At 44.8% G+C, this 23,650-nt stretch overlaps 1 protein-coding gene across 1 annotated transcript in view; it reads left to right on the top strand.

The window, feature by feature from the left end:
• Window positions 1-23,650, top strand: part of SETX (senataxin) — a 383,775-nt gene that overhangs the window by 297,456 nt on the left and 62,669 nt on the right. Inside the window, 6 exon segments of the mRNA XM_029613495.1 lie at window positions 9,175-9,246; window positions 9,710-9,859; window positions 10,107-10,214; window positions 11,499-11,686; window positions 11,876-11,968; window positions 14,611-14,775. Coding sequence (XP_029469355.1) covers window positions 9,175-9,246; window positions 9,710-9,859; window positions 10,107-10,214; window positions 11,499-11,686; window positions 11,876-11,968; window positions 14,611-14,775 — 776 coding nt within the window.

Below are 23,650 nucleotides of genomic sequence, written 5' to 3'. Positions count from 1 at the left end.
GGCTTGCCACCACTACCTCCTTCCGATGTTCCAAGGGCTGCAGGGCCTCCAAAGGAAGATACGAGACGATGGCAGCGTGCAGGCAAAGGCAAGAATTGGCTCCGGCGGCTCTAGGGAGACTATGCAGTGAACACAGTGGCGACATGAAGGATCTCATCTTTGAGGATAACACTTCTTCAATATCACTGAATATCTATACAGTCACTCATCCTGGCGGAGCGGGTGCGATTGCTGGGGAAGGTTTATTTGAAATGTATATTAACCGCCCTAATAATTTCTTCTTTTCTTACATTGGTTTTGCCAGGCGGGTACATACTTTACAGGTCGGGTGGATGGGCTTGCTGTGAGCCAGTTGATTACCTCCACTCATATATATGGGCATACAGACATACGAATGTAGGCCTTATATGGGGAGGAGGGTAGGGCAGTGGATACAAAAGGTCCAGCGTTACTCCCAACACAGTTCGTGGGAGAAGCTTTGTGTTGATATATCAAGTTATAGCTTTAAATTACAAAGATATTCCAGACTATTCTACCAGGTACTAAGGGATCTAAGCAAAGCCCTCTTAATCCTTGATAATGGGTAATATAATCAGACTATGATGGCTAATGTAAAAATATGGTCACATAACGTTAAGGGACTTAACTCAGACAGAAAACGTAAGTTGTTATTTAAGGATCTCCTCTATAATAAGACCACGGTAGTAATGCTACAGGAAACTCACTTAAAAGCTAGATATGAACGGTTGATGAGACACTCAGCCTACCCCACACAGTATTGGTCTCCACCCTCTCGGGCAGCTAAGTATACAGGAGTGGGTATATTGTTCCACAAGGATCTTTCTTTTGATCTCAAAAAATGTATTAGAGACCCCAAGGGGCGATACCTGATTCTAGTTATAACCGTAGGAAAGGAAATATACACCTTGGTCTCAGTTTATGCTCCTAATACACACCAGGGATCCTTTTTTCAAAAACTTGATTCCCTGGTGTGAATTACAACTGAGGGATTTCAACACAGCCCTAAATCCAGGATTAGACTCCTCTTTTGGCTCTGTCAAAGACAACTGGTGAGGCAGACGGGATTTACAGGAAACCAGAGAGCAGGATTAAATGGACAATTTTCTCAGTGGAAAGGAGTGGGCAGTGGAGTGTCTCAGGGATCTGTATTGGGACCTGTACTTTTCAATATATTTATAAATGATCTGGAAAGAAATACAAGTGAGGTAATCAATTTTGCAGATGATACAAAATTGTTCAGAGAATTCGCTACAAAAGCCTCTCACTTATTCACAAGACCCTATACAACGAAAACATACAATGGCTACACGATTCCCTCCACTTCCATACTTCCAGCAGACCCACCAGAGCCACCTATCAAGGAACACTACACATACTATCCCCTAAACTTGTTTCTCTCTCCTCCACAAGGGATCGAGCATTTTCGATAGCAGGTCCCGCAATATGGAACACAATGCCACCCAACCTCCGCTTAGAACCATGCACACAGAAGTTTAAGAAGAAGCTAAAAACATGGCTCTTCAAGCAGGGCCTTCGACTGAGTACCCTTCTTGCCCCCACCCGCCCCACCCCTGCTCCCGCCTTCCCCTGCTTACCCCTATGCTCAAACCGCATTAGTTTCTAACTCCGCAATTGGACTTCTTCCTGAGAATGGCCTCTCCTTAGCCTGACCTCTCTTTGTTTACACAGCTTTCCAGCCCCCTCATGTCCTATTATATGCCCCATATGCTCTCACCTTAAATATGTATTAAACATGTATATAGTTTTATCCATCCATACTTGTCAACCCTACATGCTACCAACCGCTCTATATAAACAGTTAAACACCTACTCCATTTCCCCGCCGCTTAATATGTTTATAGTTTATTTCTATACTTATACATATGTTATCCCCTCATGCTACCAATTTATTTTATGTAAATGGTTTATATCTTATATCAGTTATGTTATACCTTATAATCACAATGTTCCTTGTAACCCATTACTATATAATCACAATGTTCCCTGTAAACTGATACGATACAATGTGCAAATGGTTATCAGGATATAAAAACCACTAAATAAATAAATAAATAATCAACTAGGATTCAAATGCATAAGCTGATATTTTATGAATGATGCAGCTGTTTCTGGTATGAATATCCCGGCAGCATTCTTGTGACATCCAAATTGTTTAATCTATACTTATCTTCTTCTAACGATTACCCTGTCTCTCTCTATAGCAATATATTTATTTATTTTTATTTTATTTAAAAACTTTTCTATACCGTCACTGTTAGGTACCATCGTAACGGTTTACAATAAGGCACAAATATTAATATTGGAAAAGATTATGAATTCTATCATTATACATGTGCCAAGACTTTACGGTAATCAAAGTAGTAATAAAAAAACTCATAATTGGATGGTGTTATGTTGTGTCTGTTTATTTTGAGCGGGAATAAAAGAGAAACTATGTCATCTTATTCTAGATATTTGAGATTAATGATTAAAGTAGAATATGTACCCATGTTGATTTGGGTAGTGTGTTTAGGGTGTGCTGCCAATATCGCTTTTCTTTGGTTCTAATGTTTGCTCACTATATATTGCACTTTACCACCATTTTATGTATATTATTTCTTTATTTATATTCTTTTCTTCAATATTAAAATTTATTTGATCCATAAACCTATATAATACCCTCCTTTTACAAAAATACCTAAAAAACCAAACATTCATTCATCCGGATCACACCACATTCATACTCACACCCCACCCTTAAAATTCACACACTGCTTCATATCTCTAACCCAGGAACAAATGAGGTAGTGTTAAATAGGGAGGTATTGTAATAATAACCCCAATCGCCTGTGAGAGACAGCTTCCAGGATTGCCACGTTTATAAGGTAGAAGCTACAGAGGGCGGAACCACAGATAGTCTTCTACAGGTATTTTTGAGTTGCCAAGGCAAAGCTGAAAGTGACATCCTTCCTTTCAAGTGTTGCTCTAAAAGCACCCAGGGTGCCTGGGCTGCTGTCTTGTGCCAATCCAAAAGGCTTCTGAGGCAGGAGCCTGAATGGTACCACGTCAGGTTGGGCAATCCCAGTCCCCACTGCAATTTGGGGAGATACAATATACACTGAGCTATTCTAGGGTGCTCACCCTTCTATACAAAATGCATCAATCGTTTTTTGCCATTTCTTAAGTAAATCAGCTGGTACATTGGTTGGGATGGTTTGAAATAAATATAGTATCCTAGGCACTACATTCATTTTTATTAAGGCTATTCTACCTAACCATGATATATGGTACTGGTCCCATTCCTCCAGATCCTGATATATTTTTTCCATCAATTGTGGGTAATTCAATTGAAATAGATCCTGGGAGTTACCGATATACATCCCCAATATTTTATTTTATGTCTGGGCCATTTGAAGGGGAATTGACCACGCAGAAGATGCGCTTGGGGTCCCAGGACTGTGAAGTTTAATATTTCCGATTTCTCCCAGTTTACTGTGAAACCAGACACCGCACTAAAATGTGTTATTTCGTTCACCATTGCCCGCACAGAGCTGGTGGGGTCCATAAGGGTGAATAATATATCATCAGCAAATATTGACATTTTAGAGAAAAAGGTCCCTATAGACACCCCTTTCACTTCCTCATTAATCCGTACTCTCGAAGCGAATGGTTCTAAGAATATGGCAAATAAAAGGGGGGATAAAGACATCCCTATCTAGTTCCTCGAGCTTCGGGAAAAAGATCTGAGTATCCACCATGTACCTTGATTCAGGCCCTTGGTGAAACATATAATTTCTGGATCCAGTGAATAAAGATTTGCCCAAATCACATTTTTTCCAGTGTTTTAAAAAGGAAAGGACCAATGAACTAGGTCAAAAGCTTTCTCAGCATCCACTGACGACAGTAAAAAGGGCTCCTTATTTTCTTGGATCCACCAGATGATGTCAGCAATCTTACGCACGTTGTCTGCGGCCATTCGCCCGGAGACAAACCCTGTTTGATCCTTATGTATAATGTGTGGCATGATAGAATTTAGATTTGCCAAGATTTTTGCAAAAATTTTCAAGTCAATATTTATTAATGAAATTGGGCAGTATGAGCTGCAGACTGTGTGGTCTCTGCCAGGCTTGGCCAGTATAGTGATCCCAGCAATGTTGGTGTGGGATGAGAACTTGAAGTCTCCTCTCAGGGCATTTAACATCTTAGCAAGTAATGGGGTAACTTGAGCTGAAAATTTCTGGTAAAACCTGGCAGTAAAACTGTCTAGTCCCGGGGATTTGCCTGGTTTCAAATTCTTGATTACTTCCTGCACCTCCTGTTCTAAAATGTCTCGCTCAAGTAAAATGTGTTGATCATTGAGGGCAGAGAGTTCCACTGATGCTAGGTAGGACTTTATGTCCTCCTCCTTAATAGTTGGGTTTGCGCTATATAGTTGTGAATAAAATTCTAGAAACCTCTGCCTAATTTCACTACTGGGTATGAGCATGGATCCTGCGCTGTCTTATTTTAGAGATGTTGTTTTGTAAGGATTTCTGCTTTATTTTCTGCGCTAGCACCTTGCCTGCCTTATTATTTTTATTGTAAGATTTCCAATTGATGGGCAATAGTCTGGGTCTCTAAGTCAGCTAGCTGGGACCGAATTTTCTGCAGTTCCTTCAACTCTTTAGTTGATAGGGACTGCTTGTGGCAATGTTCTAACTGGGATATTTGTTGGAGGAGTTCCTTCCGTTTTCACTCTGTTTCTTTTTGTAAGAGGCATGGAATATTATATGCCCCCTAACCACTGCTTTAAGACAGTCCCACGTGATTACCGGGGATATAGTCTGTGACTCATTAAGATCAATAAGGACTGAATAATTTCCCGGAGGTTTATGTACAAACATATAATCCTCCAGAATTCTTTAGGAAACAGGGAGCCAGTGCAGATTCCTTAGGATGGGAGTAATGTGATCTTTCTTGCCGTGTATTGGTGACTATTCTGGCTGTAGCATTCTGTAGCAGTTGTAGAGGTTTGATGGTAGAGGCGGGGAGGCCTAGGAGGAGGGATACAGTAGTCGATTTTGGAGAAGATTATGGTCTGAAGGACGGTTCTGCAGTCATTGCCATGAAGGAGAGGTCTTAGCATCTTTAAAACATGGAGTTTGAAGTAGCATTCTTTTAGGGTGGATTTTATGAATGCTTTTAGGTTTAGTTGGGTGTCGATGGTGACACCCAGGTTTCGTGTGTGTGGGGAGTGGGGTATGGGTGGGGGTCGATGGTTGGAGTCTGTGTGGGAAAAAGGGGTGGGCATCAGTGGAGATGACAAGGAGTTCTGTTTGGTGGTGTTAAGCGCTTGGTGCATGTTAGTGAGGAGTTGATTGATTGAGGTGAGGCAGTTGTCCCAGATCTTTAAGGCTTTAGGTAGAGATTCAGTGATGGGGATGAGGATTTGGATGTCATCTGCATATATGAAATGGGTAATACCTAAGTTAGGAGTTTGCAGAGGGGTAACATGTATATGTTGAAGAGGGTAGAGGATAGTGCGGAGCCTTGAGGCATGCCTTGGGATAGGTTAATAGGATCAGATTTGTTGCTACCCAGCTTGACCTTGAATTGTCTATTTTCAAGGTAGGATTTAAACCAGAGTAGTGCTGTTCCAGTGATGCCGATGTCAGAGAGTAGGTTTAAAACAGAAATTTTGTGGCTGATGGTATCAAACGCGGAAGAGATGTCAAGCATTGCTAGGAGGTAGGAGTGCCCTTTGTCTATGCCTTTGAGAATGGTGTCATTGAGTGTTAGCAGGAATGTTTCCGTGCTGAAGAATTTATGGAAGCCAAATTGTGATGAAGATAAGATTTTGTGGTTATCTAGGTGTTCTGAAAGACAGATGTTGACTATTTTTTCTGTGATTTTGGCTAGAAATGGGAGGTTAGAGATTGGATGAAAATTAGAAGGTTCTGTGGGGTCAAGGTTGGGTTTCTTTAGTATGGGTTTGACAACTGCTTGTTTTAGGGTGGGGGGGACATGGCCATGTGTGAGGGAGCAGTTGATGATCTCAGCTAGGGGTTTCGCTATTATGTTGGGAATTGTTAGTAGGAGTTTGGTAGGAATAGTATCAGATGGGTGGGAGGAGGGTTTTGATTTTCTTTAGTAGGGACTCTATTTCGGAGGAAGAGGTGGTTTCAAGGGAGTTAAGGCTGGCAGTAGAGTTTATAGAGAGGAGTTGGAGGTGTCAGTGGGAAAATTTGCTGTAAGCTTGGAGCTTTTGTTATGGAAGAAAAGGGCAAGGTCATTGCATTTGCTTATGGAGTCAGAGTCAGGGGAGTGTGTTGAGGAGGTTTTAGTGAGGTCGGAGATAATGGAGAAGAGGGCCTTGGCATTGTATTGGAAGTTGTGGATTTTCAGGGCATAGAATTCACATTTTGTTTTTTAGGATGGTGATTCTGTAGGAGTGCATGGAAGCTTTGTAGGAGGCAAGTAATGAAGGTGAGGGGTGCTTTCGCCATTGCCTTTCTTTATTTCTTAAATCATTTTTCTTTTTTTTTTTAATTCAGGTGAGTACCATGGCTTTTTGTTGTTGCAGGATGGGTTTATTGTTTTTGTTGTGAGGGGACAGATTTTATTGGCAATGTCATTGGTGATGTTATACCAGGAGGACAGAGCGGTGCTTGTGTTTGAAAGATCAATTTTATTGGGGATGTCTGTGCATGAGGCGATTAAGTCCTCTCTGGTGCAAGTTTTACGGAATTGGAAGGAGTGGCTGTGCGGTGGTAGGTTGGGAGGTGTTTTCTTTATAGTGAGAGTGGTGTTTATAAGAGTGTGGTCAGACCAGGGGACGGGGGAGCTGATGGGAGTTTGGGTGGTGATTATGTTAGAGTTCATGAAAATCAGACCTAGTGTGTGTCCTGCTTTATCGGTGGGAAAGTTTATAATTTGTTTGAAGCCCATTGCGTCGAGGGAGGAGATGAAGGCTTCACATGAGGTTGAGAGGGGGCGGTTATCTACGTGGAGAATGAAATCTCCAAGTATGATGATAGGTAAATCGAGGTCTATGTTTTCTGTGAAAAATTAAATGAGGGGGGAGGCATTGCTTTCCAGGAGTCCAGGTAGGGTGTAGATTAGGCATACTTGGAGCTGGAAAGATTTAAAGAATCCAATTTCATATTTGGGGGCGGTATTGACTATTTGAGAGCTTAGTCTAAGGTCTCTTTTGGCAGCAAGGAGTATGGCACCCCCTCTTTTTTTGGGTCGGGGTATGGAGAAAATGTCGTAAGTGTGTGTGGTTAGTTGGTTTAGGAGCGTGATGTCAGTGTGTTTCAGCCATGTTTCTGTGATGGCACAAAGGTCTGGTTTGGAGTCTGAAAGGATATCATTTAGAATGTGAGTCTCTTTTTCACAAGGGATTGCACATTGAAAAGTATTAGGGAGAATAATGCGAGGCCCATAAATTGTGTGAGGGGGGATGTCATGATGGGAATCAGAGATCTTGTATAGTTGGGTGGGGTGATAGTGGAGGGTTTACTGAGGTTGCGTGGGGTATATTTAATTATGGGGATGGGTAGAGCTGTCAACATTGTTAGAGCGGGGGCGAGGGAGGGGGGAGAAGGGGGTATGGGGATTGTTGGGTGCGAGTACCAAGATGACGAGCAGGGGGATGTGTGAAAAAATGAGGGTTGAGCAGGAGGTGGACTAACAGGAGGTCTTGAGGGTATATGAGTTGAGAGGATTAGCTGTTGGGGAAACTGTAGCTGCAGCTCTGTTGTGGGGGGGGGAGGGGAAGAAGGAAAGGGGCATCAGTGGTGTAGAGGCTGGATGAGCAGGGAGGAAGGGAAGTGGCTTGTAAGTGGCGGCACTAAGGGGCGCACAAAGGGGCAGGCCCCTTTGGTCACGCTCCTTAGGTGTGTGACGCCAGGCGCGCAACGCTCGCTGTCACAGCCTACTTTTGTGTGGATGGGGGCTGACCGAAGTGACTTCGGGGAGGCGGTCCCCAGCATTCAGGGAGGGTCGGGCTTGCCTGGAGGGTCCCCGGATGGTAGCGGTCACGGTGTGCGGCGGTCCAGAGGCTTGCTCCTGTCTCCGATGGGTCAGCGCCTGCTTCTTCCTGCTACTATAATTGTAGGGTAAACAAAAACCAGGGATGTGTTATCAATAATTCTCTCTAATTTAAATGACAATATACACAGTAAGAGAATCTTTTGTAGAATACAATAGTATCATGCAAAACATTTTTATTAATATAAAAACATAACTCTCACTAGACAAAATTAAAACTAACTAATCAACATTCACTCACTCCATTCACACCATTAAAAATCAAACATCAAAAGACAGTGTGACACAATACATGTTCCAATACATCATAGTGTGTTTGTTCTTACCCAACTATCCTCCAATACACAATGAAATTACCCCAGTGTGCACAAATAACTTTTATATGAATTTTTCAGATAACATTCTTTAAATCCACCCATCTCATCTTTTATTTATATGGGGTTAAGTCCGTCCCGTTTCTTCACAGGGACTGAATTCATCTGCACTGTTCAACACACACTACGTTCAACAAAGGATCTTTGTTTCACCCCCCACCAGGGCTTCATCAGGGAAGCCCCGGTGGGGGTTGAAATAGGCATAGAGGAGGGACCCATGCAGAGCAGCTTTTTCTACCCTAAACAACTTGCTGGGCAGACTGGATGGACCGTTGGGTCTTTATCTGCTGACATTTAATATGTTGCTATATTACTGGGGAGTAAAACAAAATTGGGGAAAATCTCAGGTAGTTATTAATGGCACTGTAGCCCATTAGAGGCTGATTCCAATTGAGCTGGAAGCCCAAAGGAACAGGAAAAAAACTGCCACATCAAAATAGAATGTGATAATTTGTAGTCTTGTGCAAAGCATGACTTTTACCCCTGTTCATGTACATTTTTCCAAGCCTGACTACAAATTCAGTCTTACTAGTAAGTTACAATATAACTGCTGGTGAGACCTTCCAAGCTTTCAGGTCCTAGTAAAGTTCGTGCCTTACCAATCCCCAAGTACCTTTTTCCCCCATTCACCTTTGATTTCATTCTAACTATAAATTGTTTAAAACACACTTTGAAAGTGGATGGGCATAGTAAGAGGATAGTTCCTGCTGCACTCGTGCTCACTTGCTTAATTTCTCTGTTTTTCCAGTATGATAATCTTGATAAAGACATCTGCAAACTTTCAAGAGAGAGGCAGCAACTTACCTACCACCAGAAGGAGGTGAGAGAGGAGCTGGAAGTGTCCTAGGCTACCTTTTTATACGCCTTGTTCAGCCATTTATATTTAACACTTTAATAAAAAGGTTAATGTTTACAACTTGGTTTGAAACAAAGGATTCATAGCCAGTGAATTCCTGAGAGACTACTGTAATTTTTCGGTTCTGTCTGAGCCTAATTTCTGAATTTTAAAGTCTATGCATCTGCTAAGATTTCTATAATGCAGCAGTACTTTGTTATTAATGTACTTGTAGGTTTAAATGCTAATTTCAAAATAAAAAAGATTGTTTAAAAAAAAACTGGCTAGCATGTGCACATTCATACTGTAAATTTATTGTGCATGTAGATGAACAAGTGAATAATTTTTCTAACAATGGATAGAATTGGTAAATATACATTTTTGATGTGCCCTTTGATCTGTGTGTCGCCATTGAGGCTTTAATACCCTACTTTTCTTCTGCTGCAAGGTTTGCATGCGCCCGCATGAAATACAAAGAACCATCATCCTGGAATCTCACATAATTTGCTGCACTCTGAGCACCAGTGGTGGTGTCCTGCTGGAGTCTGCATTTCGCCACTTGGGGCATGACCCATTCAGCTGTGTCATCGTGGATGAGGTCAGCTGATAAGTTCTTCTGTTGATACTGCAGTACATTTATTCAACTCTTTCCTAGCAAGGCTGTGTCTGCCAGAATGGCTCTAGAGGGGTGCTTTTGAAATCCCCATAAAAACCTTCAAGCCAGAAGACCACATCCCAGTGCTTACAGCGTCCCCTAACTAGGTCCATATTAATGAACATTGCATATTGTTCTCTTCCTTAGACTTTATACGTCACCTGTCTTCCTTTTACATATTTTTGCTCAGGCTGGGCAAGCTTGTGAAGTTGAGACCCTTATCCCTTTGATTCATCGTTGCGCTAAGCTTATCTTGGTTGGTGATCCAGAACAGCTGCCTCCTACTGTAATCTCTAAGGTAAAATTCCCATGGTGGGCTTATGGCATGAATGGGATGGTGAGGAACTCCATCTAACTGCAGCCTCTGTGTAGATAACCTGCAAATATGAGAGGGGTGTCCTATAAATGTGAGCACTTGCTAAACAAAGATGTTTAAATGTTTCCCTACATGATTACATTACTTAACATGTAACAGATTATCTGTATATGTGATTTATTATAATTCATTTTGTTAGCTGTTGAAAAACTCTTGACTTATAAATTATTGAATTATTCAGAAAGGAATATCACCTCTATATTGATCCATGGTGCAACCGCGCCTTGAATATTGTGTGTAGTTTGGTTTGCCCTGTTGTGAGAGTGGCTTTAACCATCTCAAAAAGATATAGTAGAACTAGAAATGGTACAGAGAAGGGCAACAAAAATAGTAACTGGGATGGAACGGCTCCCTTATGAAAAAAGGCTAAACAGGTTAGGACTCTTTAGTTTGGAGAAAAGGCGACAAAAGAGGGAATTTGAATAGAGATTTATAAAATCTTGAGTGGGATGGAAATAAGGAACAGTTATTTACGCTTTCAGATAGTTCTAGGACTAGGAATCAGTCCATGAAACTAGTAGGCAACAGATTTAAAACAAATTGTAGAAAGTATTTTGTCACTCTGTGCACAATGGAGCTGTGGAATTTGTTGCTGAAGGGTGTGATCAAGGCATTTAGCATAGCTTGGATTTGAAAATGGTTTGGACAAGTCTGTTAGCAATTATTAGCCAGGTAGGACTTCTTGAGCACCACGTCTGGGAATATGCAACAGGAAATGGATCTCCCCATTAAGATGTGTCAGGTACTTAGATGGCTGTACATTGTACGAGACAGGATGCTGGCTCAATGGGTCTTGGTAGTCTGACCCACATTTTATGTTACATGTACAAAAGTTAATTTCATCCTTTAAGGAAGGATTCCCAGAAAATGAGAGCACTTGTTGTCAATACTCTCTCAGTCTCTGTCCATCCATATACAGGTATCAGGACAGTCTTTAAGGACAGATTGGGCTGAAATTTGGTAGAATACTGTGGTTGTGACACTCCTGCCAAATTTCAGCCACATCTATTAAGTAGAAGAGCCTTTGATGTCTCAGAATGGCAGCTATCATTTGGAGGAGTAGGAAAGACTATGATTAATGTGTTTCTTTTGAGAAGGGAATGGAAGGATTTCCAAAAGTTTAAAACAAAAGTCACAGTGGTGCTCAGCAATAGCAGAGATTGAAGCCATAATAGTGATTTCATCTACGGTTGTCCCCCTTTGCAGGAAGCGGAGAAGTTGGGCTATGGCCAGTCCTTGATGGCCCGTCTATGCAGCAGTTTGGAGAGTGAGGTGCAGCGGGGCACTGTAGCCAGAAAGCCAGTGCTGCAGCTGACTGTGCAGTACCGTATGCATCCTGACATCTGTCTCTTCCCTTCCAATTGTTTTTATGGCAAACTTCTGAAGACAGACAAGTAGGCACAATTCCATCACTTTTTAAAATTTGTATTAGATTTGAGGAGCTTCATGAACTCTATGAATAGCTTCCTGACCTCCAGTTTCATTCAGAATTATATTTTGTCTTCCTTACTCATGAGCTACTTCCATTTCTGGTCACTGGGCACTCTGTTAAGTCTTTAAAAAGCTGCTGTGTTTTCTTGTAGAGACACAGAAGAGAATCGCTGTTCTTCAGGCTGGCCTTTCCAGCCTTACCTGGTGTTTGATGTATCAGATGGATATGAGAAACGGGAAAATGAGTAAGTCACCACTCCACCCTCGCCTTCAAGCCTGACAAACACATAATGACATGTATGAATTAACTCAGGATCTACAAAACATTCCATATACTCAACCAAAACCAATAGATGCTGCCCCTGAACCTGACCTGAGCTTGTTGCATCTCAGATTGCTCCTCACCCTTCTCTGCTGGCCCTGTTTCCCTGCTATCTTGGAATCTCCTGGTGCCCCTGCTTCTGCTTCTTGTGTAAAGGTTTATTTTAATTGCTGCTAAGTGAGTGGTGATGCGGTGCTCCAATTGGTGACATCACAATTCTCTATGCTGCCCATAGGTTTGTAGTCAGCATTGTAAGTGCTATGTAAAGAGAAGCCAGCAGGGGGCACAAAGGTACTAAAGTATGCATCCACTTGGGCTGTTTTGTGCTCCTATTTTGCTAGGGCAGTCTCTGGATCACCTCTGGGGGACATGGAAGCGATCTTTAAAAGACAATAACAGTTTTATTTAACGATCTGTGCTGATAGGTATTGTAAGGTGTTTGTTCCAAATGCTGGAAAAGCTAAAATAAAAAAGACTGGGACTTTATTTCTTAAATACAAAACAGAGAATTTTGATTGTCCCATGTACTGATTTGTAACCTCGTGCTCTCTGGTCTTCCAACCCAAACACATCAACTTGGGCTGTGGCTCCATGAGTTCTTTTTTTTTTTGTTTGCAACCACCTAGGATTATTTGCTCCTCCACCTGTCACAACCATTATAGTAACAATTCTCTGATTTAGAGGCACAGACCTTGGTTCATTTCAGGACCTGATGAGCATAATCTGGAGTTGAGCAGTAGTTAATTACTTGCAATGAATGGGATTCCATATGGGGGCTTGTGATTATTGCCTCCAACAGCTCATGTTGACGCCTCTCTGGGAATCAAACCTAAATCTCCTACATGAAGATGTGTGGTGTGCTGTGCTGTGCTGTGCATTTGGGCCAGCCTGCTTTGTTCCTTTATAATTTTATGTAACCCAATTAAGATTGAGGGAGTTACTTTATTTAACAATGATATTATCAAGGTGGCAGCTCAGTGGCAAGTGAGTAAATGAGTAACCTGGTGGTTAGAGCAATGGGCTGAGAACCATAGAAGCTAGGGTTTAAATTCCATTGACACTGTGTGACTTGGGCAAGTCATTTCACCCTCCATTGTCTCAGATACAAACACAGATTGAAAGCCCTCAGGAAACAAAAAAAAAATACCTACTGTATCTGAATGTAACTCACCTTGACCCTGATTTTGGAAAAACAAATCCAAGACATTTAAAAATACCTCAGTTGATTCCTGGGCCAAGTCTTCGTTATAGTCTCTACCCAAAGACACTCACTGCAGTGACTGGGCTGACTTCAGAAGCAGAATATAAAAATAGGGGAGAAACACCCAGGAAGTTGCAAAGGAAAATTTGTAATACTATTGCCCAACAGAAGTGGTTTTCAATTGACCTGGAAGCCCAAAGGAGAAGGAGGAAAGTGTCAGGCATAAGCATAAAAAAAATAAACCCAAGCCAGTGATGCTATCAATGAAATAGTTTCAAACTTTTATATTAGCTCATGGTTAGAGCATAATGTTGCTTGCTTCTCATTGTGTGATTTTGTAATATAGCCATTCTTTAAAGAAAGCAGCATCAGCAAGAATGAAAAGTTTACATTGAGCTAATATTGAAGTTAAACATGGTGCACATCATTGGTGACATCATTAGTAGACGGTGTCCCTCTCTCATAGCTAGATTGTATAGTTTCACATAATCTTAAAAAAGGAAACTTTTAGTGTGAATAGTAGTAATGATATTGCCTGGTACAGTCTGAGCTGCTGATCATTCCCTGGGATCCTGAGGATTGTTCCAGACCATGTCAGGTACGTAATGATTAGTGCACAGAGCAGACACACCTGAAAACCTGAAAAGTCTGCATGTTGCCCCATTTCTCACTCACTGTCAGGCCAATGCAATATCTGTGCAGCTCACTCTCTTAATGCCCATCGATCCACCTCTCCCAGGCGCCCAATTTAATATTTAAATGAGCTGCCGCAGTAAAAAGGAGGCGCTAGGGAAAATTTTATGTCCCTAGCGCCTCCTCGGCATCAGGCACCCAGGAGAGATGGCTGTCAGCGGGTTATCTTGGGGATGCTCAGTTTTACAAGCTCATTGAGTGCCCATTTTTCCTAACCTCGCCAGGATATTAAATCGAAGGAACTACAGAAAGGCAATATTTTCTGCTTTTCTGAAACTTCGGGGTTCCTCAAGAATTAACCCCTGCTCTAGGGCAGGCTTTAATTTTTGAGAGTAGAAATATGCGCATCAGGCACAATTTTTTTTTTTTTTTTTTTTTTTTTTTTTTTTTTTTGCATCGAGGGGTAATAGCTAATAGCCTTATTGCATGAGGGGTTTTGGACGCACGTCCAAAATATGTGTCCAAGCGCCTGTATAGTCATGCGCTCAGCCATGCGCACTATATTGCATCGGCCTGTGTGTAACCTTCAACACAATTTTTTTAACCTCTTTGTTCAAAAATTTTGATTGTAAGTTCTTTTGGGATGGGCCAGATGACTCTTCCAAATACAGTACTGTGTATGCTGATAGCTCTATGGAAATAATTATTTATTTCTTCTTTTTCTTGTTCAGATCTTACTGTAATCCTCAGGAAGTTAAACTGACCATTACATTAATTAAATTGATTAAAGAAAGGAAGGATATGAAAGGTCGCAGCTTTGGTGTGATCACACCTTACAAGGCTCAGAAGAAGATGATCCAGCGTGAGTTAGAGAGAGAGTTTGGCCTAGCCAACAGGTATGGGCTCATGCATGTTGCTGTAATATCTCAGCTGTGTCCAGGGTACCACATGACTCTACTCTCATTTAAATGAATGTCCTAGAAATTGCCTCAGGAGGTCTAAGCATACAGAATCAGTGTGCGGTGGTGATCAAAAAAGTGTTAGGAATTATTAGGAAGGGAATTGCGAATAACATGGTGGATGTCATAATGCCTCTGTATCGCTCCATGGTGAAACTGCACCTTGAATACTGTGTGCAGTTTAGGTCACCACATCTCAAAAAAGATATAGTTGCACTAGAAAAAGTACAGAGAAGGGTGACCAAAAATAATAAAGGGCATGGAACGGCTCCCCTATAAGGAAAGACCAAAGAGGTCAGGGCTATTCAGCTCAGAGAATAGAAGGCGGAAGGGGGATATGATAGAAATCTACAAAATCATGAAATGTCTTGAACAGGTAAATGTAAATCGGTTATTTACTTTCTCAGACAATAAAAGGACTAGGTGGAACTCCATGAAGTTAGCAAGTAGCTCTTTTAAACAAATCAGAGAAAATTCTTTTTCACTCAATGCATAATTAAACTCTGGAATTCCTGAACATACCCAGATCAGTCCAGACCAGTGGGTTGTGTGTCCCTACCAGCAGATGGAGTCAGAGAGAAAAAACCTTGGGCACTGCTACATATATGAGAGTGCCAACTGCAGTCCCTCAGTATTTCTCTGACTCCAGTAGATGGTAGAGGTGCACTCCTGCAGTCTTACTTAGTTTTCAGTTTAGTTGGATAGAAAAATTTTTCTTTTGATCTCATTTGCTTCCTGAGGTGTTAGGCACCTTCGTGGGCCATCCCTCTGTGGAAGCCGGGCGTCCGGGGGGTTGGACACCCCTATCTGAGTTTTCGCCTGCTATGACTCGGGGTGTGAAGGCCAGGGGCTCCTGGTTGGCTCACCTCCGAAGCTGCTTCCTCGACCTTCGCTCCATAAAGTTTGTTTAAAAAAAAAAAAGTTTTAAAAAAATCAAGTTAGACTGATCGGCTTCTTTCTTCTGAGGTAAGGAGTCGGTGCCGGGGTGGGCCTGCCTTTCGGCTGCCGGTCGTGGAGCATGTTAGGGCTTGGCTCCTTTCTTTCCCCTCAGCTCCCGGGGCTCCGGGTTGTTTGTGGAGGGCGGGGGTGAGTTGGCTGTGTTCAGGCCATAATTTCAGCAACCCGCCGCATCGGAGGCCTTTCTTCTGCTTTTTTTCCCGTGTCGCCGGCAGCGCGGCACTTCTATCTGAATTCGGCCTAACCCCCCCCCCCCCCCAGTTTTCAGACAGCGTGGCTGCGTGGCCCTTCATGGCTCCTGGCGCACGTATGGAATTCGCGGACAGGCATTAGATTCGGCCTCACTTTCCTCTGCCTGCTCCTCTGGGATGGAAGACTCGTCGGGACCTCGCACCGCAGATCGTCGGAGGAAGATTCCCCTCTCATTTTGGCTCCCATGGGGGAGGATCCTTTATTAAGGGCTGGAGAACCGGCACCACAGGACCTCCCTGAGGGGGGGGAGCAGACCCGGCGGATTTTTCTCTGGAGTTTATTTTACTGATGCATCAAGCCTTCCTAGCCAGGAGGCAAGCGTCACTCCAAAGACCCGGGCAATCTATGGACCCCTCCGAGCCTCCTCTGAAGCAGAGATGGTTCGCAGATTCTCAGCAGCGGCCGGGGGCCCAACCTCGCCCGGGGGAGGTCATTTGCCGGGGACCCCAAGAACCAGATAGCGCTGGCTCCGAGGCTTGGTTCAGGTTCCAGCGCCGGCTCCGGGTCTTGGCTCAGGATCAGTACCAGCTCCGGGTCTTGGTTCAGCATCGGCGCCGGTTCCGGGAGCGGACCCATACCCGAATCCTGATCTGGGGGACTTGGATCAGGACGACCCCCCCCGCCTGCGGAGGGAGATGATCCCAGTGTTGTCCACCTTTTCAAGCGAGTCGAGCTGCGGCCCCTTATTCCCCAGGTATTAGAGGTCCTGGGACTTAAGGTTTCTCAGGAGGAATCTGATAACGAGGGGGCTAACCCGGTCTTCGATGGGATACGGGGACCGACAACCTCGTTCCCCCTCTGCCTAAGAAGGTCCGCAAGCTCGTGACCCGCACGTGGGATGCTCCGAATGCAGGACTGAAAGTGGGTAGGGCTATGGCGAAGCTCTATCCTCTGTCGACAGATGTTTTGGACCTGCTGAAGATTCCGAAGGCGGACGCAGCGGTCTCTGCGGTCATGAAGAAGACCACTATACCCATAGCTGGATCTGCCGCATTGAAAGACATGCAAGACCGCAGACTGGAGATCCAATTGAAGCGGGTCTTTGAGGTAGCCGCTTTGAGCCTTCAAGCAGCAGTCTGCGCCAACCTTATGCAGAGGGCGTGTCTGTGCTGGGTTCAAGAGGCTGCTTCCAGTTCCAGGGCTGGTGGCGGTGATGCACTGCAGGCTGCCCGCTTGGAGGCAGGCATTGCATATGGCGCGGATATTCTTATCGATCTGGTGCGGACCTCGGCACGAAGCATGGTGTCCGTGGTGGCGGCGCGTCTTCTTCTCTGGTTGCGGAATTGGGCAGCGGATTTGTCCTCAAAATCCCAGCTTTGTAACCTTCCCTTCAAGGGCAAGCTCTTTTTCAGGGAGGATCTGGGTCAGCTTGTTAAACTGCTCGGGGAGTCCAAGGGCAATAAGTTGCCAGAAGATAGGAGAACTTCCAAGAAGGTTTTTCCACCTCAGGCTCACTTTCGTGATTCTCACCGTTTTCGGGCCGGCAGATATTCCACGCCTTCTGGTCCCAAGCACCCTCCGGGACGTCAGCAGTCCTTTCGTATTGGTTGCCGCTCCGGTAGGGACTCTGGTCACCTAGGTGCAGAAAACAGTAAGCCCGCCCAATGAAGCCACGAGCACCCATTCCGTCGTTGAAGCTGTCTGAGGCAGATTATCCAACTTTTACACGGAATGAGCAAAGATTACCTCAGACTGCTGGGTGTTGGAGGTGATCAGAGACAGCTACGCTCTGGAGTTTGCGTGTCCGGTTCGGGAGGTGTTTGTGGAGTCCCGCGGGCCTCCCGCAGCAAGCGCGAGGCGGTACAGGAAACCCTGCAACGACTGCTCGATCTCAGAGCCATTGTCTCAGTTGCGGAAGCACAGCAGGGATGGGGGTGGTACTCGATTTACTTTGTGGTTCCCAAAAAGGAGGGCACATTTCACCCCATCCTCGATCTGCAGAAAGTCATCCGTTGTCTTCGAGTCCCTCGTTTTTGAATGGAGACTCTGTGGACAGTAATGGCTGCGGTACGAACAGGGGAGTTTTCTAGCGTCCCCTGGACCTCACGGAGGCGTATCTACATGTACCATTCCAGCTGAGTCACCAGAGGTTTCTGCGCTTCTTCTTGGGGCAGCACGTCCAATTTCGAGCCCTCCCATTTGGTCTCGCAACAGCTCCTCGAACGTTCACCAAGGTGATGGTGGTGGTAGCAGCCTTCCTTCGCAAGGAAGGGATTTTAGTCCATCCTTACCTGGATGGCTGGTTGATTCGCGTGAAGTCTCGGGAGAGATCAGTTATCATGGTGATATTCACCTTACAGTCGCTCGGGTGGGTCATCAATTTGCAGAAGAGTCACTTTTAAACCAGCTCTTGGGTGGGTTTCTTTGGGAGCGCAGTTCCGATACTTTGTACGGCAAGCTGTTTTCTGGCAACGGACTGACGGACAAAGTTTCAGGGCCAGATCCACGCCCTTCTGCTGAGGGAGAATATCACAGTATGGCATCACCTGCAAGTTCTGGGGTCCATGGCTTCCACCTTGGATTTGGTTCCATGGGCGTTCGCTCACTTACAACCGTTACAGCGTGCGCTGTTGTCACAATGGAGTCCGGTGGTCGGAACAATTCCACCTTCCAATGCCGCTGCTTCCAGAGACAGTCTGTCGTGGTGGCTATCTCGTGACAATCTGGGCAGGGGGGTGGACTTGGACACTCCGAATTGGCTGATAATCTCTACCGATGCCAGCCTGTCCGGTTGGGGAGCAGTGTGTGCAGACATATCCGCCCAAGATCCTGGTCGCTGATGGGAGGGATCCTGGTCCATCAATTGACTCGAGACAAGAGCTGTTTGACTTGCCCTGCAAGCATTCCTACCCTGGATCCAGGGCAGAATGGTACGAGTGTTCTCCGACAATGCGACGACGGCGGCTTACATCAACCAGCAAGGCGGGACGAGAAGTCCCGCGGTAGCGCTGGAGGCACGACTCCTGTTCACCTGGGCGGAGCGTCATCTCAGTGGAATTGCCGCATCTCACGTCGCAGGCGTGCAGAACGTGCAGGCGGACTTCCTCAGCAGGCAGCAACTTGATCCAGGAGTGTGGGAGCTGTCTCTCGAAGCGTGGAACCTCATTTGCACCAGGTGGGGCGTGCCACAGTTAGACCTGATGGTGACAAGGGCGAACACTAAGACAGAATGCTTCTTCAGCCATCTGCGAGAGCAGGGCTCGGTGGGTCTCGACCCGCTGGTGTGCCCTTGGCCCACGGGAATTCTTTATGCTTTCTCTCCCTGGCCCCTCATTGGGTGGTTTCTCAGTCGCATAGAACTCCATCTAGGCAGGGTGGTTCTGGTGGCACCGGAGTGGGCCGCGCCACCCGTGGTTCGCGGATCTGGTTCCCATGGCACTAGAAGGGTCCCTTGCAGCTTGCTCATCTATCGCATCTGCTTCGGCAGGGACCCATATTTTCGGATCGGGATGATCGCTTCTCTCTTGCGGCTTGGCTTTTGAGAGGCGACGTTTACGCTTGAAGGGTTATTCCGAGCAGGTCATTTCCACTCTCCTTCAAGCGCGACGCCCGGCCACTTCTATGGCCTATGTTAGAGTCTGGAAGCTGTTTGAGAAGTGGTGCCACCAGCGTTCCTGCGATCCGTTAGCGGCTCTGGGTGCCTTGCGGGGAAGGGTTCATGGACGTTCTCTGACAACTCATTCTGGATATTGCTAGTTTTCTCAAGGGGGTCAAACATCTCCGTCCTCCCGTCCGTCCTTTGTGTCCGGATTGGAGTTTGAACCTAGTGCTTCGTGTGCTTTGCGGAGCACCCTTTGGGCCTCTCCGCAGGGCTTTCGCTAAAGGATCTGACCTAAAGACGGTGTTTTTGGTGGCTATTTGTTCGGCTCGTTGGATCTCAGAATTACAGGCGTTGTCGTGTCACGACCCCTTTCTTTGGATCTACGATGATAGGGTGTCGTTGCGTACGGTTCCGTCTTTCGTTCCCAAAGTGGTCCTCGGCTTTTCACATCAATCAGACGGTGGGACTTCTGGAATTCCCGCAGTGGTCTCGGGACTCCACTCAGGACAGAGACCTTCAACTCTTACATAAGTACATAAGAAATTGCCATGCTGGGTCAGACCAAGAGTCCATCAAGCCCAGCATCCTGTTTCCAACAGAGGCCAAACCAGGCCACAAGAACCTGGCAATTACCCAAACACTAAGAAGATCCATGCTACTGATGCAATTAATAGCAGTGGCTATTCCCTAAGTAAACTTGATTAATAGCTGTTAATGGATGTCTTCTCCAAGAACCCATTCAAACCTTTTTTGAAACCCAGCTACACTAACTGCACTAACCTCATCCTCTGGCAACAAATTCCAGAGCTTTATTGTGCGTTGAGTGAAAAAGGACGTGCGACGCGCCTTATTGCCTATTTGGAGGTTACCAATGACTTCCGACGTTCAGATCATTTGTTCATCCTGTTCGGGGGCCCAAAAAAGGGGGACAAGGCACCTAAGGTGATCATCTCTCGTTGGATTAAGGAGTCTATTTGTTAGTCATACATAGCACAAGGGCGACAAGTGCCCTTGGGTCTCAGAGCTCATTCCACCCGGGCCCAGGCTACTTCCTGGGTGGAGTGTCAATCTGTGTAAACAAGCATCGGGGTAACTTGCTTGAATGCGGCGGTTACAACCCTTAACCATAAGCCTTATGCTCACCTTTGATGCGACTCCAACATTACTCTCTGCACCAATGACAGGGAATGGCAGAAATTTGAATCAAACAGTTACCAACAAGAGCTTGAAGTTGATGGTTGGTGAAAAGATTAGTATGGGAAAATAAGTGTGAAGCTTGCTGGGCAAACCTAGATGGGGCCGATTTGTCTTTTCTGCCGTCATTTCTATGTTTCTATCACAGGAGCACAGATCTGACTTATGAAGGCAGCAGAATAATGATTTTTCAAGATTATTCAACTGCAGTATCAGCCAAACATAGGAATTCTCCAATTTGTGCGGATCTTTTTCAATAGGAAGCTGAAATTCACACTTCAGTTTCCCGTCCAACTGTGTATGAGTATAAGGGACTTGGCAAAGTTTTGATTCTGTGAAAGTGTGCAACAGTTTATTCTTGAGAGGTGGACTCAAGATGACTGGAGAACTATCAGCTTGTCTTTCTTTTTGAGCTCTCTTCCATCCAGGTTCCCTATCATGCCACTAGTATGTTTGTCAGATGTTCAATGGTTTTAATATGGATATTATTATGTTAACATGTGTTTGGTTAAAAGCCAGAGATGTATATCTGTCCAGGCGGGGAGCCGGTGGGGTTAATCAGGGTGGTCTCATTCCTCCCTTTTATGGAGGACGCACGTGGATTATGGGGAAAAAGTTAGGGAACTAAAGATAAGGGGGGGGGAGGGGAGCTGGGGAAGCACTGAGCCATCTGTTGGGAATACCATATGGTACCTGGTAATTCATCACTAGGGCAGTAGGTTATGGGCTACCACAAGGGGACAATATAATGTGCAGAAAAGGAGCAACCCCTAGGCTGGAGGGGTCTGCCTCCAAACTACTGAGGGCAGAAACTAGTTCTTGGGCATTGGGCATGTATCCAACTGAGTATGGCTGAAAAGATACGTTGCGTATTCTGGAATGTGGCCGGACTCAGCTCACCAGTAAACGGGCAAAGGTGCTTCAGTCGCTCAGAAGGCATAAAGCACAAATAGCAATTCCTACAGGAGATGCATTTAACGTCAACAGAAAGCCAAAAACCTGGCCAGGGATTGGGTAGCGAAAGTGTTTTATTCCCCGGCACTTCATAGAAAAGCTGGAGTGGCTATTTTGCTAGGCAAAAATACTGTCTTTGAAGGGGCCCAGGTTTTCTCTGATGATGAGGGGAGATACATCTTGGTAATGGGGAAATTATTTGGTGTGGAAGTCACGTTATGCAGTGTCCTATGCCACCAAACTCCTATCAGCACAGTATTTTTTATGACATTGGCTCAAAACTCTGACCCTGCATATCTGGGGCCTGTTATTCCTGGCTGGGGACTTTAAATCAAGTGATAGACTCTATGCAAGACAGGTCAAATTCAGGGTCTCATATGAGAGTTAATGTGCGTAAAGGAAATCCCATATCTTTGTCAGCAATTACATCTAGTAAGATCCCTGGAGAGTCCTTGCACCCTGAATTGAAAAGATTACACACACGTAGCTCGAGCCAACGTATCTATGTCCTGCCTTGATGATATTTTAGTTTCCCCACACTGCTTTAATAAGATTGGGAGGGCAGAGATTGGGCCGGCAGAGTGTTCAGATCATGTAATGATCTGGGTATTTGTAGGCCTGGGGGGGACCAACATAGAGTCAGCTGAGGTGGCGCTTCCCGGCTCACCTGTTGGAAGATAAAGGCTTTAGAGCCTACATACAGGAAAAGTGGAAGGAATATGTTGATCATAACTCGCAACACCAAGACAACCCTGCATTATTTTAGGAGGCAGGAAAAGCCACGATTCGAGAGGAAACAACCACGTGCGTCCTTAAACAGAAAAAGATGGCTAGCAAACAGCTCATAGACCTAGGCCTGGCAGTTCAAAAAGCAAAGCAGCGGCTGACAGCACAACCTAGGGAGTACCAGGACTTGCTGTATATTTTAAATTGCTACATTCAACATAGAACGCAGCAAGTCTTGCTTATACGTTCCCATAAATTATACGATTTGGCAATAAAATGGGTAAGCTACTAGCAAGCCTGGTCCGGGCACAAAGGGGAATGGCGTTCATAGCAGCCCTTAAGGATGCTCAGGGAAACAGGCATACATCAGGTCCCAAAATTTGTGAACTATTCCGGCATTTTTATGAAGCTCTATATAAAGCAGACTCAAACCCACAAGCGTCCAAAGAGGAAAGTAGTTTTTTTTCGCTCCATCTCCCTTCCCCAGCTGACAGCAGAGCAATTACATTACCTGAATACACCTATTACCAACCAAGAAATTTGGGACAGGATTGGGGCTAACCAGTCCCATAAGACTCCTGGCCCCGATGGTCTAAATGCTGACTTTTATAAATTATTAAAAAATAGAAGTAGGAGACCCCTTACACATTATTTCTCTACAGTGGGTTCCTTAGAGAAGCCACTACAGAAGCTTATATTACGGTTCTCCCAAAAAGTGGTAAGGATCCACTTAGTCCCGCATCATATAGACCCAGCTCCCTTTTAAATTACGATGTAAAGCTGTTTGGTAGGATATTAGCCACGAGGATGAGTAGAGTTTTGCCGCAGTTAATCTCAGACAATCAAGTAGGGTTTGTAAAGGGAGGAAGGCCAGTCGCCATCTACTCAGTCTTTGGATTGCGATGACGCATTGCCAAACTCGTCACGTCCCGGCATTAGCTGTAGGATTTGATGCTGAAAAAGCATTCGATAGGGTGGCCTGGAATTATCTGTTTTCAGTACCTGCAGAAATATGGGTTTCAAGGGAATGTATTGCAAAATATCTCACAATTATATCAACATCCACAGTCTTTAATTGTAGCCAATGGACTGTTGTGTAATCTCTTTGAGCTTCATAGGGAAGTCAGGCAGGGGTGTCCCCTAACTCCGTTACTCTACATTCTCTCCTTAGACCCGTTATTACGGGCA

The sequence above is a fragment of the Rhinatrema bivittatum genome, chromosome 8 (assembly GCF_901001135.1).
Source record: "Rhinatrema bivittatum chromosome 8, aRhiBiv1.1, whole genome shotgun sequence".
Lineage (NCBI taxonomy): Eukaryota > Metazoa > Chordata > Amphibia > Gymnophiona > Rhinatrematidae > Rhinatrema > Rhinatrema bivittatum.
The sequence above is the reverse complement of the archived record's forward strand: the minus strand, read 5'-3'. Positions and strand labels throughout refer to the sequence as shown.